The sequence below is a fragment of the Arctopsyche grandis genome, chromosome 13 (assembly GCF_051622035.1).
Source record: "Arctopsyche grandis isolate Sample6627 chromosome 13, ASM5162203v2, whole genome shotgun sequence".
In the NCBI taxonomy this organism is placed as follows: Eukaryota; Metazoa; Arthropoda; class Insecta; order Trichoptera; family Hydropsychidae; genus Arctopsyche; species Arctopsyche grandis.
In genome coordinates this window covers 14,988,987-15,016,710 of record NC_135367.1, presented here as the reverse complement: position 1 = coordinate 15,016,710, position 27,724 = coordinate 14,988,987, and the positions used below count along the sequence as shown (strand labels likewise).

General features: G+C 32.9%; 5 protein-coding genes across 5 annotated transcripts; 4 read left to right on the top strand and 1 right to left on the bottom strand.

Annotated features, from left to right (window-relative positions):
- Positions 1-2,287: 2,287 nt before the first annotated feature.
- LOC143921775 (uncharacterized) lies at positions 2,288-3,776 on the top strand. The gene is made up of 3 exons (XM_077445161.1): positions 2,288-3,067; positions 3,148-3,182; positions 3,255-3,776. The coding sequence occupies exons 1-3, from the start codon at positions 2,511-2,513 to the stop codon at positions 3,515-3,517; spliced, it is 855 nt and encodes a 284-aa protein (XP_077301287.1). The 5' UTR covers positions 2,288-2,510; the 3' UTR covers positions 3,518-3,776.
- On the bottom strand, positions 3,535-4,829 carry LOC143921776 (cancer-related nucleoside-triphosphatase homolog). Its single transcript, XM_077445163.1, has 5 exons — positions 4,699-4,829; positions 4,479-4,584; positions 4,152-4,408; positions 3,865-4,065; positions 3,535-3,706 (listed from the first exon to the last, which is right to left on the bottom strand). Exons 2-5 carry the CDS (start codon positions 4,579-4,581, stop codon positions 3,641-3,643), a joined length of 627 nt encoding a protein of 208 aa, XP_077301289.1. The 5' UTR covers positions 4,582-4,584; positions 4,699-4,829; the 3' UTR covers positions 3,535-3,640.
- Positions 4,830-5,782: 953 nt separating this feature from the next.
- On the top strand, positions 5,783-11,571 carry Echs1 (Enoyl-CoA hydratase, short chain 1). Its single transcript, XM_077445160.1, has 6 exons — positions 5,783-6,131; positions 7,403-7,579; positions 8,002-8,150; positions 8,232-8,436; positions 8,574-8,761; positions 10,578-11,571. Exons 1-6 carry the CDS (start codon positions 6,020-6,022, stop codon positions 10,641-10,643), a joined length of 897 nt encoding a protein of 298 aa, XP_077301286.1. The 5' UTR covers positions 5,783-6,019; the 3' UTR covers positions 10,644-11,571.
- A 965-nt stretch (positions 11,572-12,536) lies between these two features.
- Positions 12,537-17,052, top strand: Rpt1 (26S proteasome regulatory subunit Rpt1). Its single transcript, XM_077443738.1, has 10 exons — positions 12,537-12,762; positions 13,005-13,042; positions 13,132-13,305; positions 13,383-13,522; positions 13,597-13,765; positions 14,779-14,911; positions 15,007-15,133; positions 15,212-15,308; positions 15,385-15,593; positions 15,675-17,052. The coding sequence occupies exons 1-10, from the start codon at positions 12,687-12,689 to the stop codon at positions 15,817-15,819; spliced, it is 1,308 nt and encodes a 435-aa protein (XP_077299864.1). The 5' UTR covers positions 12,537-12,686; the 3' UTR covers positions 15,820-17,052.
- LOC143920781 (uncharacterized) lies at positions 16,212-19,590 on the top strand. The gene is made up of 8 exons (XM_077443736.1): positions 16,212-16,341; positions 17,067-17,192; positions 17,271-17,399; positions 17,645-18,046; positions 18,117-18,208; positions 18,353-18,521; positions 18,593-18,947; positions 19,191-19,590. Exons 1-8 carry the CDS (start codon positions 16,324-16,326, stop codon positions 19,304-19,306), a joined length of 1,407 nt encoding a protein of 468 aa, XP_077299862.1. The 5' UTR covers positions 16,212-16,323; the 3' UTR covers positions 19,307-19,590.
- Positions 19,591-27,724: the final 8,134 nt, after the last annotated feature.

Here is a 27,724-nt window from a genome sequence, read left to right as displayed (position 1 = left end):
TATATATATATATATATATATATATATATATATATATATATATATATATATATATATATATATATATATATATATATATATATATATATATATATATATATATATATATATATATATATATATATATATATATATATATATATATATATATATATATATATATATATATATATATATATATATATATATATATATATATATATATATATATATATATATATATATATATATATATATATATATATATATATATATATATTTATATATATATATATATATATATATATATATATATATATATATATATATATATAAATATATATATATATATATATATATATATATATATATATATATATATATATATATATATATCGTTGTCGTCATTAATTGTCGTATTTCAATACTTTCTTTGCCAGCGCATCAGTGGAACGAAACATTTTTTTTATATACGTATTTATATTTATTTTTCAATCAAGCTTTATAAATATTTATCAATTTTTTAAAAGCTCTTCAATTTCGGGTTCATCATCAAAGTAAATTTCGGGTTCGTTGTCAAAGTCATATAAGGAGTTATTACTTGGGAATTGATTATTGTCGATAAATTCATTTTCAGAATCAGTAGAGCTGCTGATTTGTCGAGTTCCTCGGCGAGGAGCTATTATTTCGCTTTCGTCACTTTCACTGTCCGATATCATTTTGCAGAATTAAAATAAATGGCAAAAAACAATAGAAATCCGCTTTCAATTATATAGGTCACGAGACGTCACGAATTCGTGCAATCAATCAAATGCAACTGAAATGCATACAAAATGTTTATGATACATGTTGAAAAATTATTTGATTATTAGAAACTTCGCATCCTTGTTTGTCTCGCTCACACATACACAATTAAAACCAAGAAAGAAAGAGAGAAAGACCGCTACCTGTTTCAAATGTATCGCTTGTTTTGACAACGACAAATACATCGATGTCTAAAAATAGATTATTGAAAAAAATAATGCGTCGGAAACGATCGTCAAAACTTATTTAGTGTATATATGTAGGTATCTCTTTCGCACGCACGCATGTAAAAGCAAGACAGAAAGAGAGAGCGCGAGTCCACAACTGCTTCTTAAAAATGTATATAAAGTATTAAAAAAATTACGCGCGTTCGGCGAAGCAAGTATGTAAAAAAATATATTATATTTATTTTTTTATAAAGTAATTACAAATGTTAGCATTTTTCGCTTGGACATTGAAAAACCTCGTAGCAGCCAAAGGGTTAAATACCCTTTTTTTTTATCTTTCGACCTAAGATCTTTCGATTTTCGATCTTTGCCTTCCGATATTTGCGTTTTCGGGCTTTTCAATTTCGGTCCCGTGAGGTAGACCCTTTTCTCCCATGTAACGCGGTGGAACGACGTTCTGGTACCTTTTTGTCTCAGCATTTTTTATGTTCCGAACGAATATTCTATATAATATAATTTGAATATAATATTTTCCAATAAAAAACTTGACAAGAAGTGAGTTCCGATTTTTCAAAAAAAAGTCCTGCGTAATAACTTACTACCCATCTGTACAATTTTTTTTTTATTAAATTCACTGGTTATAAAAATAGTGTTAAAAAATTAATTTATCCAAGATATTTCTTCAAATATCAAATAGCTTTACAAGATAATTCATTTAATTGAAAAAAAGCTATGGCCAACAGGGAAACACTCCGTGGATTAATTATGAAAACTATTCTAACATTTCAAGGACGGAAGACCAACAACTGCAAGGGCGGATCCAGAGGGGGGGCGATGGTAGCAATCGCCCTCCCCCTCCCTAAATTGTATTGCCGTTTGAAAATTATACATACATACATATATTGATTTAAAATATTTTTGTTGTGGCGTACAAAATGGTTGTCCTTTTGTTACCTATGTTCATTGGATTTTAATTGCATCATGAATAAATATTAATTGCATTATTTTTTTTTATCGCCCCCTCCCCCCCCCCCTAGAAAAAGTCCTGGATCCGTCCTTGAACAACTGCAACATTTCCCATGCTTATACATATTTTATAACATCAGGAATCAAAAGACTAAAAGTGAAATCAATGAACGAAGTAAATAAAATGCGGAAGGTTAGAAGGACGAATGCTATTCAGAAAGCTTCATCCAAATAGGCGACGATGAATATTATATATGTAACTTACATGTATTTGATGCAAATATTTAATTTAATGTTTATGATATTTATTTAATTGTATAAATAAATAAAATAATTTAAGAAAAGTAGTTGGTCGTATATTTGACTATTTTAGTTCAGCCCACGTTGTTTTCTATTTCCTGTTTGTAACAACGAGTGACAGCCATTTGTTTACCCTTTATCATTTCGTGTAGAGTATCTTTACCACATGGCTAACTTATTAATTTCATAGATAGGCATTATTATTAGGTGTAAAAAATATTTTCATATCTTTATTTCGATTTAACCGAATTATCAACAAACAACATTTTATAACCTTTAAAATTACTTTTCAACATGGGTTGTGATTTATTTGTCGAACACTCAAAATCGTCTAACGATGATACATTAATATTAAATAATAACATATTACTTTCCGGAAACAATAATTGTATCGATAGATGCAACTCTTCGTATAATATTTCATTATGGAATCGACCATACAATGACTTTTTTAAATTTTATTTATACATTAACCTGACAAAATTAGATTTAAACGGGATCAATCTGACATCGCTGCCAAACGATTTCTCCAAATTAAAATCCCTACAAGAGTGTCGATTATCAAGAAATCAGCTAACCGAAGTCCCGTACATAATTAAGGATCTTCACTGTTTACGATCAATTGAACTAGATGGGAACAGCATATCGTGTCTTCCCGCTTTCCTAGATTATTTGCCAAATTTATCACTATTAGATGCGTACGATAATAATATAACATATATATACTGCTCGTTGGAACATTTAGAGTATTTAGACGTTGCCTTAAATTACGTAGAACCTGAGACTGATAATTATTATGACCAAAAATTAAATCTACGTGCCCAACTTAATTATTCGAGAAATGATGACTGGTATGTACACCATTATTTTCATTTCATATTCACCGATTTATTATATATATTTACATATGTACAATACTTTTCGTTCACAGGAAATTTTTCGACGATCACAATATCCTTGAAGAAAGTAAGATTTTTTGTATTTTTTTTTCCTAAATAATATATTTTCAAATTAATTTTTAAATTAATATTGTTATAGGTGATAATGAACATAATCAGGTAATTGAGGATTGTGTATATGAAAATTGGGATGATGATGAAGATGATTATTGGACTCCAGCTAATACCAAACATACAAGACTTGACTCGGCCTTATTATGGGAGACTTTTGTCAATAAAGAAATGAGAAAGGGGAATTTCTGTCCGGTAGATTATCATGTGCAACGTGTTCCTCAGACGAAGCATAATGAATATCACATACCTGGACAATTTGACGATGCCACATCTGATGAAGATAACTAATGTGATTGATGAATTACTGATTTTAACACTACCAACTAAGCGTAATTAAATTTCCAACCAACGATAAATAAAATTTGTTTATTTTTTTCGTAATAAATGTAAATCAAATTACCATAATTTAAATCAGTTTGCCTTAGTAATTAAGTCTAGAAGTTCATCAGGAACCTGGTTCCTGTTTGTTAAGTTTACCTAAAAATATTTTTTTACCATTAGATATGATATGAATTGACAATATTAAGTATGAATCCTATTTTCAAATAAAAAAAATAAAAAATATTATTTACTTATTTTCATGTCACATTCCTTCCGGTGTAAACATGTTAAATATGGATGTTAGAAATACTCACAGTAAATAGTTTACTTCTGGGATCGTTCCGAATTGACTCTACCAATGGAATTGGTCTCCCTTTGGTGACCGGTATCGTAGCCAATATGATACATTTTTCGTCTTTGAATACCTTTTGAATTTCTTCTTTAAATTTATTACTAAAGATTTCCATTTTTCCAATTTCATCTATGATAATGACACAATCTTTCTCTGGATCTCTCTGTTAAAGTTTATTTAATTTTTATGTATGTACATAATTAAATATAATTTCTAAAATAAAAATCTAGTAAAAATAAAGTTACATACCTGTTGAAATATAGGAAGCACCATCGACTCAAATTCATTCAGCAAAACCGAATATTGACCGACCTTAAATTTAGATTCAATTTGAGTGTCTTCAGAAAGCCTTGCAAGCGGACCCCTCGCACCATTGATATTGACAACATCAAATCCAACTCTACGCTGATTTCTTCTTAATTCTTCTGTATAGAATCCTATAACCGGCATGTTCAACTGCTGCAGCAATGAGCATAATGCCTTTATAATTGTTGTTTTCCCAATTCCTATTAATTTGTTCATTGAAGTATACGCATAAAAACATTAAAATGAAACATAAATTTATAATAACTTCACCTGGAGGCCCAGTCAATATAAACCGTTTCCCATTCGAATTTGACATTTTCATAATAAGGTTATATTTACAATTAGTGTTAAGGTCGCTTTCTACGTTAGTCATGACCTGAAATTTTAGTATCAATTTTTTCATGTTTCATTTTAGCAAATAGAATCTTTAATTTTAGCATCTATGTATTTTAGATATACATAATTTTAAAAATAATGATTATTTTTATACTTTTTAACATAATTTATGAAATGGCAACTATTATGAAAGTGTGGCAGCTCGCTATATGACATGGTCGAGTTCGGTCACCTTCCTGCGAGTTGGGACCAACTCGGCCGTGTTCAGAGTTGCTACCTCACTCCGTCTTCGGCTGCCATTATAAAAACATGTGCATCAACATGCCAGTCGTCTCCTTCGTTCTATCCCCATAAAAGTATTTCCATGAGAAAATACATAAATAAACGCAAAAAAAATCCACACAAACATAAATTTTAACGTCTGGAAAAAATGCTTAAATTACGGATCTCAGTATTTCAAATCATGATCAATAAAATATTGAAAATTGACACGAGAAATCGGCCGAATTGATCGCACTTAATTATTTACAAAACAAGTAGTAGTTGTATTGGAGTCATACTAGTTGTATTATATTTGGCAACTACAATAAAACATGTGAGTGTCACAGAATCACGATGAATATCTTATTTCGGTAAACGGACTATATATATACTAGTATATATATACTAGTCATATGTGAATCAGTCACAGGACAACCAGTCGCTCGAGATCGGTCACACGTGATCACCCGTCACACTAAACCTGGTCACGAGAAAACTGGTCACACCCGAAAATTGGTCACGAAAAAACTTGTCACACCCAAAAATTAAAAATTAATCGAATTTTTGGGTGTGACCAGTTTTTTGTGAGCAATTTTCGGGTGTGACGGGTGACCGATCTAGAGCGACCGGTTGTCCTGTGACCGGTTCACATTTGACTAGTAATCACCGAACCCTTATTTCAATCCCAATGACTTGGATTTTTCTGATTTGTCATTATAAATAAAATATTGTTGCGTAGGGGTGGGTAAATCGCTTCACAGCATTTATTCAACGATTCAAGAGGTCCACACGTAACCACCGCTCACTCCAGAATAATGTGATCTACCGTGTGTACCTCCTTATAAAGGAAAAGTTGCCCAACATAGCTTCCTCTATTCATTAATGTGTCTATTGTCTAGGCACGTAGTTTAACCTGGCGAGTCACACGCACTCGCCCAGGTCTATAAGAACTCTAGCGCATCCTTTATTCGGACATCCTTTGTTCCTGGGTGTCTATTGTTGACCCACAAATGCACTTAGACAGTAGATACTCTCATCTTCCCACGTTATAATGTTGATTGTATATAGAAGACGTATAGCCGTTTTATGATTTGTTACTGTCTGCTCCAACCGGCAAGTGCACATTTGTACAAGAGCACACATCACATCACATACCACAGTCGTACACGGCACTTGTCAGTCGACATTCGTTTCGTGCAAAATAGTGTGTAATAATGTCTAGTTCCGGTTTAATCCGCACCCTGGTGGGACAAGCCTCTCGAATCACCAGACTTCCTCTGTCTGCCTCCGCACCTTCAGTAGCCTCACTTCGACTTTACTCCACAGGTTCGTCATTTCAAATATGTACACATCCACAAAATACATTTCTATCGTCTTGACTAAATTTCACTTATTCGTTGCAATGAAAAGTTTTTTTTTTATTACTACATGCTCAAGCTTTTGTCTTATATATTAAAAAAATAACTCGTAGAACCTGTTTTAAAGCTGATCATATGGAAATAGATTGCCATGTAGCCGTCAGTTCAAAGTCCTTGAAAATCAAAGACGTGTTTCTAACTTTTTTGAAAAATCTCTTTCAAATGACGGGCTGAAAACCAGACTGGTACAAGTGACATTTTTAAAAAAATCTGGTTAAGTGCTAAAATAATAGTATATATGAAATTTTATTATTATAGCACTTAAACCAGCTTTTTTTAAAAATGTCACTTGTACCAGTCTGGTTTTCAGCCCGTCAAATGTGTTTAATTAAAAATGTATACACGACTTCTTATTACATACGTAATTAATTAATTTTGATTTTTAAATGCTTTTTATTATTACGAAATTATGTTCACAATACATCTTATATCTATTTTAATAGCTACTGATCTACTGATCATTTTCTATTTTACAATTTAATTTAATTTGGTTAGTAATCATAGTATTATATTATTCTAATGTTAATCTACAGCATAATAGGAAAAAGAGCTCAAAAACCTATGTACAATTCATTAATTAATTAATAATTAATATAAATAATATGTAGATTTATGTCGCGTTATTGTATGAAATTTCAATTGCACTGAAAAAATATTATTTATACAACTATCCCAAGGTTCAAAATCAATAGATAAATTTATCGTGAATAAAACCATTGCACTAAAATATTCTATACTATTTTTAAATATTAATCTTCAAAAATAAATTATTTCAGTTAATGATTATTTATAATATTTATAAAAAATTTAATATAATTTAAATATCAATACATGTTTCATTATAGGTTTGTCTATCAATCTATACGACTTGTTAATACTATATGTATAGTAAATTTGCTCTATCTACTGGTCAATTTTTGCAACAATTTCGTGCATTTTCCCAGCTCTTTTATAATTCAACTGAATATTTTGACCGAGTCAACACGTATAAGGTTCAAAGTCTATTGAAATCTAAATATACGTACATATTTATGTCCCCACTCACAATCCCAGCCCTCATGTGTTATCTCGTTACTTTGAATTACAAACACACAAAGGCCCATAATTTGTTGTCAGTTTGAACTTATTGTTATTAATGAATGATAGATCGTAATATAACATTTTTATTGATTTGTTCAGCGCCCAACTATGAATTCATCAAAACTGAAGTAACCGGTGCGAAGAAAAATGTCGCCGTCATTACTTTGAACAGACCGAAAGCTTTGAACGCTCTGTGCTTCGGTTTGATGGCTGAAGTCATCGACGCTGTGAAGAAATTCGACTCGGATAAATCCATCGGCGCAGTCATATTGACAGGTATATTTTTAGTTCGGTACTAAATAACAGAATTACAATATTTGCGATAATACTATCACCAAATTTATCACCAGTTATCACCAAATGTTTGTTAGGACTGAGTTTTTTTTATGTTACATACATTTTAAGTTACGTGTTTTGTAACGTGTGCATATTTCATTGGCCATATTTTTGTCACGGCAAATATTTGAACAATTTTTTTCAGCGTATCACTACTCCCGCTCTTATCGTATTTATTACGACTATTTACATTACGTAACAAACAATTAATCTGTTGTTTTCATTCTACTGTTGTTAAATAAGATTTCGACTGAATTGTTTGACTTTTCGTCTCTCAAAATAAGAGCTGATAAATGAATTATTTGTTTTGCACTTATCAATGCGTAATTTATCTACATAATTATTTCATGTTGATTTTTCAGGCAGTGAAAAAGCTTTTGCTGCCGGAGCCGATATTAAGGAAATGCAAAATAACACATATGCCAATTGCTTAGGGGGTGGATTTTTAAACGAGTGGAATAAAGTGGGAGAATGCTCCAAACCCCTCATAGCAGCCGTCAATGGTTTTGCTGTGAGATTTTAGTCATCTGATTATTCATATGTACATATTTTTAATAAATTATTAATTTTATTATTATTTTATTTATTTTAGTTGGGAGGTGGTTGCGAACTAGCAATGATGTGTGACATTATATATGCCGGGGATAAAGCAAAATTCGGACAGCCTGAAATAGCCATCGGAACAATTCCCGGAGCCGGAGGCACCCAACGATTGACCAGATTTGTAGGAAAATCAAAAGCAATGGAAATTTGCCTTACTGGAAATTTTGTCAGTGCTCAAGAAGCTGAAACTATGGGTATTGTTTTACAATATTACGCTAAATATGTATTCATATAAAATTCCTAGTTGCAGTGGCAAATTCGGAATATCTGTAATGTTACTATGACCGAATATGACAAATAAAGTAATAAAAGCGTTTATCCCATTTTACAGGATTAGTTAGCAAAGTATTCCCTGCTGATAAGTTACTTGAAGAGACTGTCAAATTAGGCGAAAAGATCGGTTCGCATTCACCATTGATTGTGAAGATGTGCAAAGAATCAGTAAATAGGGCATATGAAACGACACTGCAAGAAGGTCTCCTGTTTGAAAAGAGAATGTTCCATGGAACATTTGCAACTGTTAGTAAATTTCTTTTTTTACTAACCTCTTTTACGTTTCACTTACGATTACAATTCATTACTAACCTCTTTTACGTTTCACTTACGATTACAATTCAGGAAAAAGTTTGCCTCTTATCCGATCGTTTTCATACTTTGCCATATTGCTCATTTTGGTCATCAATATAAGTAAATGGAGCCTCCGCTATTACGATGGTGCAAATATATTTGTAATTTGCCCGCCGACATTCTATTTGACGTTAATCGCCCTAAAAGTTCAGTGGCATTGATCGCCCACTGCGCTCGCTTCGGCGTTTTCTTGGTGAATATACCTTTTCGCCGTCATTTAACTTAAATTCAAATTCTGTACACTTTTTTGATAAACATCGTATTAACCCTTTCGCGGGCCGTGGGAATACGGTTTCCCAGTGACTTAATTGACTTCAAAAAGCTGTTGGGTGTACATACATATGAGAATTTTTAAAAGCAGTGACATTTAGCGGAATTCCCCACCAACACGATGCAATAGATTCCTACTGTATCGATTGAAGTGGCGGTTCATCTATATGGGCTGCGGGGCTACAGCCCTCCCAGTATAGTACAAATGCATGCTATTATTGCCGTCCATATGGGCTGCAGGGCTTCAGATCTCCCAATAGAGTACATGGTATGGCCAACAAGCTATTACATCCCGATTAATCCCTGCAGCCCCCCCTCTATGAATTCTCACGAGCCGCCACTCTTCGATTGTAACATAATCATAATTTTCCCGTGTTAGCTGAGTAAATATCAGTTTTTTCGAGGTGTAGTCTTATTTTTTAACTTTATAAGAATTTTAACGATCAATTTATGTTCCTTGCACTTTGTTTTATTATATGTAATATAAATTATTATTGAATTGTTCCATATTCTTATGATTTTCGAAAATGGGAATATATATTCCCACGGATCTAAGTGAAGCGTATATTTTATAATATTGGATTTTACAAAATTTTTCTTTTATTTGTTAGATGTCACAAAATTGGAATTTAAACAACCCCACCCAATTGGAATCTTTTCATCTTCATCTTTTGTTTGTTTATTTGCTCTTTTATTTTTAAATATATATGATTTTATCTTAAAATGCATTTTTTTTAAATTATATGTTTGCACCACTCAAGGATCCGTGGGAAGTATACTTCCCACTTTTTTTTTCTGTTTAAAACATATTTATTGAAAGTTTTTTCCACATTTGCATGTGTATTTTTTAGTAATACTATCAAAATGAAATTTGTAAAAATCTATTAGAAATAATATGTCCGCGAAAGGGTTAATTCAGAAAACTTGTGTGTCACTATAAAAATAATGATTGTCTGTAAAACATTACAATAATTCATATATGTATGTATGTATTTTCGTTTATCTTTCTCTCTGGTTGTCAATAATATATAGAACTAATTACACTGAGTAACAAAAAAAATTACCAGAGCGGAGACTAACCAATCTTTACTAACTTTAACCCACTGAATTCGAATATGATAATGATTTTTGTTGGTTGGTGATCGTTTATGAGATATGAGCGTTTAAAAAAATGTGCGATTTTTAGTTTTTTGGGGTCTTTAACTCAAAATCTAGTATTACTGTGCTCAAAGTCAGTATTGAAATCAATAGTCAGATGTTTTTCCTATTGATTGTGATATTTCATTGCTTTAAAATACTTATAATTAATTGTCAAGCGAATTTTAAAAGTCAAAAATATATTTTTTTATGGATTTTTTTTCCGTGCTATTTTTATTTATTTGGCAAATTTTTTTTTCACCACGTACAAAATTAATGTTATTTTTTAATTGTTTTGCAGAAAGATCGTCTGGAAGGTATGACTGCTTTCGTCGAAAAGAGGCCTCCCAATTTCATCGCTGAATAAATAAGAAATTTGTAATTGAATTTTTATGGCATTTTATTGAGTTTCGAATAATTACTTCCATTGTTATAGATCAGTGTGCATATATTTTTATACAGTGTAATATACAACATATTGAACTATTTTTTAAATATACACTTACAAAATAATGTACAGTGTACTTTTTTGTTTTTACCTTGTAATCATTTATTATAATAATAGAGATATTTTCAAAAATTCGAAGTACGTACAGACATACATGCACCCATTTTATTACATCACAATACACACTACTGAAAAGGGCGTATTGTTCTCCCTCGAAAAGTCTTCATAAATGTACTCAATATATGAACATATAAGATATTTACAATTATTGATCATTAATATAATTCCAATGTATTAATACAATTCCGATTTAAAATCTACTCGATAGAATTTTGCAAATACACCTTCAAGAAAGGTAAACATTATACATCTAATATATAATTTTGAAGGATACTTTGTATGTATGTATATATGTAGGGTTAAAGTAAGGTTTGGGTGGTAGAATCCGTGACGTCGTAAAAATCTAACTTTCTATGACGACGATATCAATATCGATTCCTTTTTCAGTTCCTGTTCGGATTATTTATTCAGTTCCATATCCGGATTCCTTTGATAGTTCCGGATCCGGATTTCTTTTTCAGTTCTGGATCCGGATTTCGTTTTTAGTTCCGGATCCCGATACATTTTTTGTTCCGGATCAGGATTCATATTTAGCCATGTTTAAGCGGTTTATATTACAAATACCGAGCGAAGCGGGATAAAACCACTAATAATACCTTATAATATGATTATCCGAAAAAAAAAAGATTAATTTAGCCTTAAAAAAATAATTATAACAATTATTCAGTTAGTATTTGGACACTTGTTTGTTTTTGAGATGTTGAATTTTGAAATAGAGGAACCACATAAAATTAATTGGCCATTTGAATTTCATACCCAAACTACGATAAGAAATTAAATCCCATATTCCCACAGGGTCTACCTCACTGGCCCGAATGTGAAACGCCAGAAAACGCAAATATCGGAAGGCAAAGATCGAAAATCGAAAGATCTTAAGTCGAAAGATCAAAAAAAAAGGGTGCATGGTAAACGGTACATACTCACTTAATTTGCGCGAGCAGGATACAACAGGAACAAGAGGACTTTTCCTCTCGTATTCTGCGCGCGCACATTAATACGGGAGGAAAAGCCTGTTCCTCTTGTTCCTGTTGCATCCTGCTCGCGCAAATTAAGTGAGTATGTACCGTTTACCATGCACCCTTTTTTTGATCTTTCGACTTAAGATCTTTCGATTTTCGATCTTTACCTTCCGATATTTGCGATTTCGAGCGTTTCACATTCGGGCCCGTGACGGAGACCGATTCCCACAATAGTGCTATCTTACGCTACTAATCAATCGCTACATCTGTATTAACTGTTAGAGTTTAAAAAGTAGAGCAGAGAGAATAGTTACGGTTCTAAAATCTCTAGTATTCAAATGGTTCGGTGATTACTAGTCAAATGTGAACCGGTCACAGGACAACCGGTCGCTCTAGATCGGTCACACGTGATCACCCGTCACACTAAAACTGGTCACACCCTAACACTGGTCACGAGAAAACTGCTCACACCCTAAAATCGGTCACGAGAAAACTGGTTAACCGATCTAGAGCGACCGGTTGTCCTGTGACTGGTTCACATATGACTAGTAGTCCGTTTACCATTCAAATATTGACCAATTACTTTAGCTTCTCCCCTAAATTAATTTTTAAGATGATTTTAAAATATCTAACACCCAAAAACTATTGTAAATATAAATGAAAATAGCTATTTGGGTGGGATATATCATGCAAATAATAACATTAATATCGATTTTGAGTGCGTGAAATTGTTGCAGTGTCATGTATGTATATGGCCGCCTCAGTATCGCTTGTGGCCGACAAAATCTGCTGGTCGCGGTGACAGTTGTGCATTCGTAGGCCGCGTTGGGTCGAAGCGTTTCCAGATTCAGCATCAGTTCAGACTCCAACTCCAGCTTCAGCCATGCCGGACCATTTGGGAGATGACATGCGCCGCACCAAAACAGACGATAAGGAAGAACCAGAGAAGGAAATCAAGTGTAAGAACACACACACGCTCATTGGTTGACTGTACAAATGTATTGTTTTTTATGTATATGGTTGAATTTTTAAATGTCATTTTGAAATAATTCACTTTCACGAACTCTTTTACTTGATACGTAAAGACAGTAATTTCGTATTTAAACTATAGTGAATCAAGTCAATAGTCAATTTTATTGAATTGTACAATGCCTTTATACCCAATAGTGATTCATATATGTATATATGTTTTCAATTACAGCTCTAGATGAAGGTGATATTGCACTATTAAAAACATACGTAAGTTATAAATTACTTGAGAATATTTTTAATTACTTTAATACATGCACGTATCATATAATACTCATTTTTATGCGTACGCTGTTCAGGGTCAGGGTCAATACACAAAAAGCATAAAAGCCATAGAAGATGATATCCAAACAGTTATAAAACTCGTAAACGAATTGACTGGCATAAAGGAATCCGATACAGGTCTGGCACCGCCTGCTCTTTGGGATTTGGCTGCCGATAAGCAAACTTTACAAAATGAACAACCTCTTCAGGTCAGTATATGTACTTTCTGTGAATTTTGTCTCATTTTTCATTCATCCACTATAAATAGTGTATTGTATACATTTAGGTCGCTAGATGTACTAAAATCATCAATGCCGATTCTGATAACCCCAAATATATAATCAACGTTAAGCAATTTGCAAAGTTTGTTGTTGATTTGGCTGATTCCGTAGCGCCGACAGATATCGAAGAAGGAATGCGAGTTGGGTATGTTTTTTGCAGTCTGCATTTGTGTGATGCCTTTGGTTATGATTTTTTTTTTATATCTTCTTGTTTTTTAGGGTTGATCGTAATAAGTATCAAATTCATATCCCATTGCCGCCTAAAATTGATCCCACAGTCACGATGATGCAGGTTGAAGATAAACCTGACGTCACGTACAGCGATGTTGGAGGTTGTAAAGAACAAATTGAAAAATTGAGAGAAGTCGTTGAAACTCCATTGCTTCATGTTAGTTGTGCTCTACTTGAGTTACCATTATTTAACTGTACTAATTTAGCAATTTTTTAACATTCTAAATTGTATTTTTACATAAGTACATACAATATAAAAATATATATTTACACTATACATACATATCTGTATGTATGCATAATGTTTTCCCACATTTTTTCTATTTAAAATCTATGTATCTTATACTATAGTATCTAAATCAGTGGTTCTTAACCTGGTTGGAGGTACTGAACCCCATCAGTTTCATATGCGCATTCACCGAACCCTTCTTAATTGGAAAAATAAAATATGATTTTTTTCAAATTCAAAACATAGGTATATATTTTACTGGTGCACAAAATGAACCGTGCATCAACATCACTGTGTTCAAAGAACAAAACCATTAAAAGATAATTTTCACAAAAAAACAAAAACAATCATGAATATTTACTGCAAATCAGTGTGACTTCTGCTGTTGCCTTTCAGAGATCAGTTCAGAAACGCGCAGCTTTACCTTGGCAAGTGCCATTCTCATGTTATTTTCGCAACAAAGGCTGTTCCTTTTCTTCGTTTTTATGTCCAGCATCCTCGAAAAGGATTGCTCGCAAAGATATGTTGTAACAAACGGTATGAAAATCTCCAGAGCTTTCTTAGCAATAACAGGGTACGTTACCATTTGTTGACACCAAAACGTTGAGAGCGTTGTTGTTCTGAAGAGTTGCTGTTGAAAACCTGGCTCTGCTGAATTTCCGCCGAACCCCTGAGATTGACTCACCAAACCCCTGGGGTTCGATCGAACCCAGGTTAAGAACCACTGATCTAAATACTATGGTATCTTATGGTACCCTAACTTAGACCATAGATGGAATTTGGAAGGGTTTAGATTTTTTTTGTTGAGATCACAATAAATCTGTTGATTGACTATACCAAATTCTCAATGTTGAATTGATTTTTACAAATGACAACTATTTGTATACTAAATCAATTTATTTTTCAAAACTTTTGTTACAACATCCTTTTTTTTATTACAGCCTGAAAAATTCGTCAAATTGGGAATTGAGCCTCCTAAAGGTGTTTTGTTATTCGGCCCACCTGGAACCGGTAAAACTCTGTGCGCTCGAGCTGTAGCTAACAGAACCGATGCTTGTTTCATTAGAGTAATCGGTATATATACATACACATATATATTTATTTATTTTTATTCATCATACAATTTTAGCAATGTGCATTTTTAAAATGTATTAACATATTGTTTTTAGGATCAGAATTAGTTCAGAAGTATGTCGGTGAAGGTGCCCGTATGGTGAGAGAACTTTTCGAAATGGCTCGTAGTAAGAAAGCCTGTCTCATTTTCTTTGATGAAATTGATGCCATCGGTGGTGCTAGGTTATAAAATAATTTAAATCGTATGAAATACTATACAAATCTCTCAAGTCGAATTCTAATATAACGATTTCCGGTTAGGTTCGACGACGGTGCTGGTGGAGACAATGAAGTCCAACGTACCATGTTAGAACTCATCAATCAACTCGACGGATTCGATCCTCGTGGAAACATCAAGGTCTTGACAACTAATATTAGTATATTATATAATTGTTCATATGATTGATTATTTAACATGAAATTTTTTGATGTAGGTTCTTATGGCTACAAATCGTCCAGATACTCTCGATCCAGCTCTGATGCGTCCAGGTCGTCTCGACCGAAAAGTCGAGTTTGGTCTGCCAGATCTTGAAGGTCGTACACATATATTCAAAATCCATGCACGTTCGATGAGCGTCGAACGTGATATACGTTTTGACCTATTGGCTAGGTTGTGTCCAAACTCAACGGGCGCCGAAATTAGGTCTGTGGTTTTATAACTATTCTTAGGTAATAAAAATTTTATAGACTTGTTTTACATAACTAACATATTTTTGAATTTTAGGTCCGTTTGCACTGAAGCTGGTATGTTTGCGATCCGAGCTCGCAGGAAAGTTGCCACTGAGAAGGATTTCCTCGAGGCGGTGAACAAAGTTATTAAATCGTACGCTAAGTTCTCGGCCACTCCTAGATATATGACTTATAATTAAATTTTTCGCATAAAATTGATTTTATATTTGCTATATTAATTAAAATAATCGTCTTAATAAAGATTTTTGAATCAATGTGTTTTTTATTCATTTTAAAAATAGAAATCTGCAACGCAGGATTATATTTGAATGGTACAAGGTGTATTTCCAGTTTAAAGTTAAAAAAGTTACTTAATGGTAGTTGTGTTTTAAATGTTGATTCCGGTCGAATCTATTTTTTTTCTGACGCCTTCGTCAAAAATATTCTTTCCTTTATTATTTCTAATGTTCCCTTCTTTAAATGGAATTTTAGTAAATATATATTTGTATGGAATGGGAGTAAATGAAGTATGAGTAATTTAAAACAAACATGTAAATCGAAATGTTGCCATAGTGTGTCAGTTGATATTAACAGTATTCTCCATATAGTACATAATATTACAACAATAATTCTTGTCATTTATCGAGATACGACTGTGTTATTATATATTGTTATTGGAAATAAATTTTAAGTATATTAACAAAATGAATACAGATAAAAAGGTAATTAATACGTTTTTAAGAATTCTGTGAAAACAAAACGTCAATTAATTTTAGTTTTCTGAAAGTAAAATGTAAATTTGTACGTAACCTCAAAGCTGTAGTAAAAACTCCAATTTGTTTTATTAAAATAGCGATAAAAAAATCATGGTGTATATAAGTATAATATAGCATCCCGTAAAAATTACATGATATCCTTGGCTAATAACTGCATAACTGTATAATTTAAGTTTTACCTTTTAGAATCCATTCCATATGTACTTTTCTAATAACATATTTTATTGCCTTATCGGAAAATCTTAGTTAATTTAAAATTATTTCATTAAATGATCATCTGTATTTTATTGAAAATCAAAAACATTAAGACATTTTGATAGATGTATTCATTTAGAGCTACATATTGAAAAACCAGTTAAAATAATGTTCTTTATTTATGGGTTGTATAGAAAGTATGTACATATATTTTTTACAGTGAATATTTGTTTGTACGCTATAGTTTTCATTTTAGAATCATCAAATTTGGTATACTATCTCATGGTACGCCAATTTAGACCACAGACGATTTTTGATGGAGATCGGATCGTGAGGTCAATATTTCCTGAAAAAGTTCCATGTTTTACTTTTTTTTCAACTTTAATCTGCCACATCTCGAATATTATTAATTTGAATTTTTACTTCGAAGCTAATATGTAAAATATATTTGATTTAGATGATTATTATTGTTTTAGATTTTACCTATTGATATTATGGATTTATGTAATATACTCCAATGTCTAGGTTTTAATATTAAAAATGTATTAAAAGAATATAAACCTCTCGGCGAAGCCGGAACGACTATTGAAGTTAACTGCAATGTAAGTTTGGCATATACATATATATTTTAAGGCACACTTTGAAACAAATTCAAATCAATTGGAGTGAAAATTATTTAGATTGCAGGAATAAAAGTAGTTTTAGAATCTAAAAACACTGAATGCAACTGTCCAAAGCTTGAATACATAGATGAAAATGAAAAGTGGGAAATGTCTGGCACCAGCGGTGGAATACAAGTTTCTAGAACGGTAAGTCGTCACATGTTATACTGTGTATTATGTACATATACTAAGATTAATAACAGTATTACACAACGCTTATAACCAGGGACTAAACAACATTTTAATTGATTTAAAAAAAAAACAGCACATTTTATTTTTGATCTTTCGGTTTTTATTTTGCATTTCTTTTTCACACTTCCAAAAAATAGCGGTTTATTTCTCTATTTTGTTTTAGTCACTGTGTTACCAATTACTTGCATTTAATCTTTTAGGAAAACAATTTAGTATTTCAACGAGACTTGTGCAAAAGCATGATTATGCATGTCAAAAGCGAAGTCAATAATTTAGTTGAACTACTCCGGACGAAGATTATTCCAGTCACGCCCCCAAATAAAAATATATTGAATAAATCATTTCCAAAGAGCGCCGATGCACATTTGGGAAATAGTATATCTGTGAGCTCTTCGTGTTTATTTTCATCTCCTCCCAACTCAAGAGGCCTTCAAATTAAAGTTGAAACTCCAGGTAGATGCAGATCTCTTGACACTCTCAACGATACTAATTCTAAGATCGCTCTGTTGCCAGAACCAAGAGCCTTAAGTGCTTCTCAAAAGTCGTTAATAGAAGATTCAAATCAGAATATTGATAAGATTGTCGATGAAAAACAAACCTCTGTATGTAACATATTTAATTTATCGATATATTTTTATATTATTTATTTTAAATAAAATATTTCTTATGCAGAAAGTAAAAACAATTGTACGGCAAAACACATATACTGCTAGTCCTACAAATTCTCATGAGCCTCGTCATGTACTTCCATCACGAACATCGAGGTACATTTTACAATTATTTGTATATAAATCAATATATTTTAACTTTCGAAGCTCTTGTAGTATAACTTGTAAGCTCCTGCAGGTTCAATGATGCATTGAATATGTCAACATAAAATGTAACCTTTGAAGAAAATATATTTTCAGCCCCATTCCTGCTATACCATCAACTGTGATTTTAAATTTACATCAAGCTGAAAAAATTGCCGATGATCTAATGGTACTTATTCAAGAAACAATAAAAACTATGGAGCCGGTTTACGAAAAATCCCAATCATCTTTAGTCATGGATGTATCGAAGATATCTGTGGCTAAAGTAATATTTCTATCATTAGTTGAATTAATTATAAATATTTAATTCAATAACGGTTTTGTCATCCGTTTCAGTCCCAAGTCTTGGAGCCGAGAGGTAGAACTGGATCTACACTATCCACAAGATCTGCCATGCCATTCGCTTCTAGTCCCAATTTAAGTAACATCAAAGAAATCTCAAAAGCTTCACTGAGCGTATCTAAAAGAAGACTCAGCTATAAAATTTCCCCGGCCGTAGTGAAATCCGAAATGAAAACAAATAGTTTGAAGAGGAGCATCCCAAAGAAGCTATCCTCTATTACATCGATTAGCCCGAGCTTCGGGGTAGTAGGAGGCATCAAAAAGAACCTGGGCTTAGGCTCTGTTCTTGGCAATCCGATTGTGGGCTCCTACAAGTCATTAGTTGACAAAAGCGGTATCAATAATTCAGGTAGACAACTCACGTACTCCTGCATGTGTACATATAAACGTATTTCTGCAAAAAGAATTCAACCCACATATGAAAGTTATCATTTGAATAACCACAACTCGATTAACCTTTATTTTACACAAAGGGTAAAGGTACAATTAAATTATAATTTTTAATTAAAAAATACAAATTAATATGAAATCCTTTTTGTAGAATTTCATCCAAATTTAACATCTTTTCAATTTTTATTTACATTGTTAACAGCTAAGGCGAAAAGTTCACTCGGGTTGTCGAGTGAAGTCAGCGAACCAAAGAAGAAAAACCTATATAGTCACATAAAATCTACGATTCCAAGACAAGTGTCATCAGCAAAAAAGTAACAATGCTTAATTTTAAAATATTCGGTTTTTTATTGTTGTAGGATATTATTATTATTAAGACAATATGTGTTATATAAAAAATATATTTAATATCATGGACATTTTTTTAATATCATACTTGTAAAAGGTCGAAACTAAAAAGATTGATTATTCAAGAAGTTCATATTATTGAAAAAAAAATTAATATACTTTGAATTGAAGAGATTCAATCTGTAATCCTTTTGCTCATTTACTACCAATCAAAGTGTGAAAATTATTGAATAAAAATTTTGAATTTTTGTGACAAAACAAGAAATGTAGAAATAATCTACACATTATTTTTACAAAATATTTTAATATACACAGATTTTGAATACCAATTATTTCATTTTCAAAAAAAAAAAAAACGACGTGAAAAGATTATCACAATATTGAAATGTATAAAAGAAATTTTGGGCGAAATTTCGAGCTTTAAATAATCTTGCTCAAACATATGCAAATATTTCAGCCACATAAAAATTTAGTTAAAAGGTTAAAAAGTAAATTGAATTTTATTCATGTAAAAATGTAAATAAAAAAGAATATATGTATTTATGTAATCGAAATCATAAAATTTATCAATAAGTTCATGGAATTTTAAACTCTTTAATATTTTTTTATTCACATACATATAGTCAAAATTATATAAATGCCAACAGACTGATGTCAATCATTTGTAATTATTTACATACATATAATAAAACTATATAATGTTAACAAATGAGTTTGATTAAAATAGAAAATAAATGACTTAATTTATTTCAATGAACGATAAAGAAAATAAAATTAAATACCAATTCTTTCTAATAAATTTGACATTTATAAATTTGAAAAAATAACGGTTACATGATTCGTGCTACGTCAACCAGTGCTTATAAAATAATAAATTTCACATAAAGAAATACGTTTTATAATACAATATTATTCATACATATGTATGTACATATGTACATACAAACATACATACATAATTAGGTAGTGCCAAAAATACGTGCCATTTAGCAAATAAAAATCGGAAGGAGGGAGATATGGAGACTAAGGTGGATTCAATAATAGCTCCAATCTAAAGTTCCTGATATATTTTTTTTAATTGTGTTTCTCGCCGAATGGAGTTATGGAGGATGAACGAATGAGACGACTGGCATGTTAATGCACGTGTTTATTATATGACAGCTGAAGACAGAGTGAGTAGCGGCTCTCCGAACCCAGCCGGGTTGGTCCCCACTCGCAGGAAGGCAACCAAACTCGACCATGTCGTATAAGCGAGCCGCCACAGAGTCTATTCGATTCTCAGGCGTTAGTTGGGGAGACATCCATCGGTTCAATTTAGACAATTTCCCAATCAACAAAAAATAACGATACACAGTTAAGACCAGTCAGAAAAAACAATTGGTTTTTCAAGTGGATAGCAAAAAAAAATACAATACTTGCGTCCCTTATATTTTATCCCTTTCAAAACATTAGTGTAGAAACTGCAAGTATTTTTGGCATGACCTATAATATAATATTATATATTATAATATATTAACTATATGTAAGTATCTATTTGTATGAATCATTACCATGAAAAAAGAGTACACAAAATAAAGCTGTACTTAGTTAACATCATAGAACATAATCAGTACGAACACAATATCTATCAATAACTCAACGTACATAAATAAAAATGAAAATTGTATGTTGCCTGCACCAGTAAATTAGTGATGACAAATGTCCTCTGTTCTCAATGAGTTTGTAATCACTAAATATGTATGTATTGATTACTAAATCAATCATATCAAAATCAATACATATGTATATACAAATTTTCATCGACCAAACAATTACAGCTGATGTTCAAGTTAAAGATCTAACCATACCTTACAATTTATTGACATTTCAGTCTAAACTTTAGAGTTAAATATAATTAATTAAGAAAATTGGGAGCTTATGAGAAATAATTCAAAAGCATGGCACTATTTTCTTACGAAATCAAGTATTTTTCAAAGAAGTTAAATGATCTCCGATTTGCCCTTATAACACGAGACAAATCACTAAAAACATCCAGAGGTATTCAAAGAGTTTAAAGTAACCTCGATTTGCCTTTGTAATACGGGACGATTTATCAACGAAATCGAGCGCTAAATTAAACTCAATTAAGAATTTACAAATTTATGAAAAATGGTTTTCATAATACAGGACTATATATACTTATAATACGGAACTGATCACAAATGACATCGAACGGTTTTCAAACAGGTAAAAGTAACCTAGATTTGCCCTTATAATACGGGACGACTTACTAACGAAATCGATCTTTAAATAAGACTCAATTGACAATTAAGAGGCTTATGGAAAATGGTTTAAAAGCATTAAACGATATTATTATTTCTTCTAATATAAAGAAATTTACAACGAAGTTAAATGATCTTCGATTCGCCCTTAAAATACGGGACTGATCACAAATGACATCGAACGGTTTTCAAAGAGGTAAAAGTAATCTCGATTTGCCCTTATAATACGGGACTGATCACAAATGACATCGAACGGTTTTCAAAGTGGTTAAGGTAACCTCTTTTTGCCCTTATAATACGGGACTTATCACAAATGACATCGAACGGTTTTCAAAGAGGTAAAAGTAACCTCTTTTTGCCCTTATAATACGGGACTGATCACAAATAACATCGAACGGCTTTCAAAGAGGTAAAGGTAACCTCGATTTGCCCTTATAATACGGGACTGATCACAAATAACATCGAACGGTTTTCAAAGAGGTAAAGGTAACCTCGATTTGCCCTAATAATACGGGACTGATCACAAATAACATCGAACGGTTTTCAAAGAGGTAAAGGTAGCCTCGATTTGCCCTTATAATACGGGACTGATCACAAATAACATCGAACGGTTTTCAAAGAAGTTAAGGTAACCTCTTTTTGCCCTTATAATACGGGACTGATCACAAATAACATCGAACGGTTTTCAAAGAGGTTAAGGTAACCTCGACTTTCCCTTATATAACGGGACGACTTTCAAACGAAATCGAGCGTCAAATAAGACTCTTTTGAGAATTTAGAGGCGTACGGGAAATGGTTCAAAACATTAAACGGTATTATTATTTCTTCTGATATAAAGAAATTTACAACGACGTTAAATGATCTTCGATTCGCCCTTATAATACGGGACTGATCACAAATGACATCGAACGGTTTTCAAAGAGGTAAAAGTAATCTCGATTTGCCCTTATTATACGGGACTGATCACAAATGACATCGAACGGTTTTCAAAGTGGTTAAGGTAACATCGTCGTTCCCTTATATAACGGGACGACTTTCAAACGAAATCGAGCGTCAAATAAGACTCTTTTGAGAATTTAGAGGCTTACGGGAAATGGTTTAAAAGCATTAAACGGTATTATTATTTCTTCTGATATAAGGAAATTTACAACGACGTTAAATGATCTTCGATTCGCCCTTATAATACGGGACTGATCACAAATGACATCGAACGGTTTTTAAAGAGGTAAAAGTAACCTCGATTTGCCCTGATAATACGGGACTGATCACAAATGACATCGAACGGTTTTCAAAGAGGTAAAAGTAACCTCTTTTTGCCCTTATAATACGGGACTGATCACAAATGACATCGAACGGTTTTCAAAGAGGTTAAGGTAACCTCTTTTTGCCCTTATAATACGGGACTGATCAAAAATAACATCGAACGGTTTTCAAAGTGGTTAAGGTAACCTCGACTTTCCCTTATATAAAGGGACGACTTTCAAACGAAATCGAGCGTCAAATAAGACTCTTTTGAGAAATTAGAGGCGTACGGGAAATGGTTCAAAACATTAAACGGTATTATTATTTCTTCTGATATAAAGAAATTTCCAACGACGTTAAATGATCTTCGATTCGCCCTTATAATACGGGACTGATCACAAATGACATCGAACGGTTTTCAAAGAGGTAAAAGTAATCTCGATTTGCCCTTATAATACGGGACTGATCACAAATGACATCGAACGGTTTTCAAAGTGGTTAAAGTAACCTCGACTTTCCCTTATATAACGGGACGACTTTCAAACGAAATCGAGCGTCAAATAAGACTCTTTTGAGAATTTAGAGGCGTACGGGAAATGGTTTAAAAGCATTAAACGGTATTATTATTTCTTCTGATATAAAGAAATTTACAACGACGTTAAATGATCTTCGATTCGCCCTTATAATACGGGACTGATCACAAATAACATCATTTTTGAACGGTTTTCAAAGAGGTAAAAGTAACCTCGATTTGCCCTTATAATACGGGACTTATCACAAATGACATCAAACGGTTTTCAAAGAGGTAAAAGTAACCTCTTTTTGCCCTTATAATACGGGACTGATCACAAATAACATAGAACGGTTTTCAAAGAGGTAAAGGTAGCCTCGATTTGCCCTTATAATACGGGACTGATCACAAATAACATCGAACGGTTTTCAAAGAGGTAAAAGTAATCTCGATTTGCCCTTATAATACGGGACTTATTACAAATGACATCGAACGGTTTTCAAAGAGGTAAAGGTAACCTCTTTTTGCCCTTATAATACGGGACTGATCACAAATAACATCGAACGGTTTTCAAAGTGGTTAAGGTAACCTCGACTTTCCCTTATATAACGGGACGACTTTCAAACAAAATCGAGCGTCAAATAAGACTCTTTTGAGAATTTAGAGGCTTACGGGAAATGGTTTAAAAGCATTAAACGGTATTATTATTTCTTCTGATATAAAGAAATTTACAACGATATTAAATGATCTTCGATTCGCCCTTATAATACGGGACTGATCACAAATGACATCGAACGGTTTTCAAAGAGGTAAAAGTAACCTCGATTTGCCCTTATAATACGGGACTGATCACAAATGACATCGAACGGTTTTCAAAGAGGTAAAACTAACCTCGATTTGCCCTTATAATACGGGACTTATCACAAATGACATCGAACGGTTTTCAAAGAGGTAAAAGTAATCTCGATTTGCCCTTATAATACGGGACTGATCACAAATGACATCGAACGGTTTTCAAAGTGGTTAAGGTAACCTCTTTTTGCCCTTATAATACGGGACTTATCACAAATGACATCGAACGGTTTTCAAAGAGGTAAAAGTAACCTCTTTTTGCCCTTATAATACGGGACTGATCACAAATAACATCGAACGGCTTTCAAAGAGGTAAAGGTAACCTCGATTTGCCCTTATAATACGGGACTGATCACAAATAACATCGAACGGTTTTCAAAGAGGTAAAGGTAACCTCGATTTGCCCTAATAATACGGGACTGATCACAAATAACATCGAACGGTTTTCAAAGAGGTAAAGGTAGCCTCGATTTGCCCTTATAATACGGGACTGATCACAAATAACATCGAACGGTTTTCAAAGAGGTTAAGGTAACCTCTTTTTGCCCTTATAATACGGGACTGATCACAAATAACATCGAACGGTTTTCAAAGAGGTTAAGGTAACCTCGACTTTCCCTTATATAACGGGACGACTTTCAAACGAAATCGAGCGTCAAATAAGACTCTTTTGAGAATTTAGAGGCGTACGGGAAATGGTTCAAAACATTAAACGGTATTATTATTTCTTCTGATATAAAGAAATTTACAACGACGTTAAATGATCTTCGATTCGCCCTTATAATACGGGACTGATCACAAATGACATCGAACGGTTTTCAAAGAGGTAAAAGTAATCTCGATTTGCCCTTATTATACGGGACTGATCACAAATGACATCGAACGGTTTTCAAAGTGGTTAAGGTAACCTCGACGTTCCCTTATATAACGGGACGACTTTCAAACGAAATCGAGCGTCAAATAAGACTCTTTTGAGAATTTAGAGGCTTACGGGAAATGGTTTAAAAGCATTAAACGGTATTATTATTTCTTCTGATATAAGGAAATTTACAACGACGTTAAATGATCTTCGATTCGCCCTTATAATACGGGACTGATCACAAATGACATCGAACGGTTTTTAAAGAGGTAAAAGTAACCTCGATTTGCCCTGATAATACGGGACTGATCACAAATGACATCGAACGGTTTTCAAAGAGGTAAAAGTAACCTCTTTTTGCCCTTATAATACGGGACTGATCACAAATGACATCGAACGGTTTTCAAAGAGGTAAAAGTAACCTCTTTTTGCCCTTATAATACGGGACTGATCACAAATAACATCGAACGGTTTTCAAAGAGGTAAAGGTAACCTCTTTTTGCCCTTATAATACGGGACTGATCACAAATAACATCGAACGGTTTTCAAAGTGGTTAAGGTAACCTCGACTTTCCCTTATATAACGGGACGACTTTCAAACGAAATCGAGCGTCAAATAAGACTCTTTTGAGAATTTAGAGGCGTACGGGAAATGGTTCAAAACATTAAACGGTATTATTATTTCTTCTGATATAAAGAAATTTCCAACGACGTTAAATGATCTTCGATTCGCCCTTATAATACGGGACTGATCACAAATGACATCGAACGGTTTTCAAAGAGGTAAAAGTAATCTCGATTTGCCCTTATAATACGGGACTGATCACAAATGACATCGAACGGTTTTCAAAGTGGTTAAGGTAACCTCGACTTTCCCTTATATAACGGGACGACTTTCAAACGAAATCGAGCGTCAAATAAGACTCTTTTGAGAATTTAGAGGCGTACGGGAAATGGTTTAAAAGCATTAAACGGTATTATTATTTCTTCTGATATAAAGAAATTTACAACGACGTTAAATGATCTTCGATTCGCCCTTATAATACGGGACTGATCACAAATAACATCATTTTTGAACGGTTTTCAAAGAGGTAAAAGTAACCTCGATTTGCCCTTATAATACGGGACTTATCACAAATGACATCAAACGGTTTTCAAAGAGGTAAAAGTAACCTCTTTTTGCCCTTATAATACGGGACTGATCACAAATAACATCGAACGGTTTTCAAAGAGGTAAAAGTAACCTCGATTTGCCCTTATAATACGGGACTGATCACAAATAACATCGAACGGTTTTCAAAGAGGTTAAGGTAACCTCATTTTGCCCTTATAATACGGGACTGATCACAAATAACATCGAACGGTTTTCAAAGAGGTAAAAGTAGCCTCGATTTGCCCTTATAATACGGGACTGATCACAAATAACATCGAGCGGTTTTCAAAGAGGTAAAGGTAGCCTCGATTTGCCCTTATAATACGGGACTGATCACAAATAACATCGAACAGTTTTGAAAGAGGTAAAGGTAACCTCGATTTGCCCTTATAATACGGGACTGATCACAAACAACATCGAACGGTTTTCAAAGAGGTAAAGGTAGCCTCGATTTGCCCTTATAATACGGGACGACTTTCAAACGAAATCGAGCGTCAAATAAGACTCTTTTGAGAATTTAGAGGCGTACGGGAAATGGTTCAAAACATTAAACGGTATTATTATTTCTTCTGATATAAAGAAATTTACAACGACGTTAAATGATCTTCGATTCGCCCTTATAATACGGGACTGATCACAAATGACATCGAACGGTTTTCAAAGAGGTAAAAGTAATCTCGATTTGCCCTTATTATACGGGACTGATCACAAATGACATCGAACGGTTTTCAAAGTGGTTAAGGTAACCTCGACGTTCTCTTATATAACGGGACGACTTTCAAACGAAATCGAGCGTCAAATAAGACTCTTTTGAGAATTTAGAGGCTTACGGGAAATGGTTTAAAAGCATTAAACGGTATTATTATTTCTTCTGATATAAGGAAATTTACAACGACGTTAAATGATCTTCGATTCGCCCTTATAATACGGGACTGATCACAAATGACATCGAACGGTTTTTAAAGAGGTAAAAAGAACCTCGATTTGCCCTGATAATACGGGACTGATCACAAATGACATCGAACGGTTTTCAAAGAGGTTAAGGTAACCTCTTTTTGCCCTTATAATACGGGACGTATCACAAATGACATCGAACGGTTTTCAAAGAGGTAAAAGTAACCTCTTTTTGCCCTTATAATACGGGACTGATCACAAATAACATCGAACGGTTTTCAAAGAGGTTAAGGTAACCTCTTTTTGCCCTTATAATACGGGACTGATCACAAATAACATCGAACGGTTTTCAAAGAGGTTAAGGTAACCTCGACTTTCCCTTATATAACGGGACGACTTTCAAACGAAATCGAGCGTCAAATAAGACTCTTTTGAGAATTTAGAGGCGTACGGGAAATGGTTCAAAACATTAAACGGTATTATTATTTCTTCTGATATAAAGAAATTTACAACGACGTTAAATGATCTTCGATTCGCCCTTATAATACGGGACTGATCACAAATGACATCGAACGGTTTTCAAAGAGGTAAAAGTAATCTCGATTTGCCCTTATAA

Bases quoted from the DNA above. Each gene is read 5' to 3' on its own strand.
- LOC143921776 (XM_077445163.1), bottom strand. From the start codon at position 4,581: ATGACTAACGTAGAAAGCGACCTTAACACTAATTGTAAATATAACCTT. The intron at 4,409-4,478 runs GTGAAGTTATTA...ACAAATTAATAG, and splicing joins TATATTGACTGGGCCTCCAG to GAATTGGGAAAACAACAATT. The intron at 4,066-4,151 runs GTATGTAACTTT...AAACTTTAACAG, and splicing joins TGCTTCCTATATTTCAACAG to AGAGATCCAGAGAAAGATTG.
- LOC143920781 (XM_077443736.1), top strand. The intron at 17,193-17,270 runs GTAAGTTTGGCA...AAAATTATTTAG, and splicing joins CTATTGAAGTTAACTGCAAT to ATTGCAGGAATAAAAGTAGT. The intron at 18,047-18,116 runs GTATGTAACATA...TTTCTTATGCAG, and splicing joins TCGATGAAAAACAAACCTCT to AAAGTAAAAACAATTGTACG.
- Rpt1 (XM_077443738.1), top strand. From the start codon at position 12,687: ATGCCGGACCATTTGGGAGATGACATGCGCCGCACCAAAACAGACGAT. The intron at 13,043-13,131 runs GTAAGTTATAAA...TACGCTGTTCAG, and splicing joins TTGCACTATTAAAAACATAC to GGTCAGGGTCAATACACAAA. The intron at 13,523-13,596 runs GTATGTTTTTTG...CTTGTTTTTTAG, and splicing joins GAAGAAGGAATGCGAGTTGG to GGTTGATCGTAATAAGTATC.
- LOC143921775 (XM_077445161.1), top strand. From the start codon at position 2,511: ATGGGTTGTGATTTATTTGTCGAACACTCAAAATCGTCTAACGATGAT. The intron at 3,068-3,147 runs GTATGTACACCA...TTTCGTTCACAG, and splicing joins TATTCGAGAAATGATGACTG to GAAATTTTTCGACGATCACA. The intron at 3,183-3,254 runs GTAAGATTTTTT...ATATTGTTATAG, and splicing joins TCACAATATCCTTGAAGAAA to GTGATAATGAACATAATCAG.
- Echs1 (XM_077445160.1), top strand. From the start codon at position 6,020: ATGTCTAGTTCCGGTTTAATCCGCACCCTGGTGGGACAAGCCTCTCGA. The intron at 6,132-7,402 runs GTTCGTCATTTC...TGATTTGTTCAG, and splicing joins ACTTCGACTTTACTCCACAG to CGCCCAACTATGAATTCATC. The intron at 7,580-8,001 runs GTATATTTTTAG...TTGATTTTTCAG, and splicing joins CGGCGCAGTCATATTGACAG to GCAGTGAAAAAGCTTTTGCT.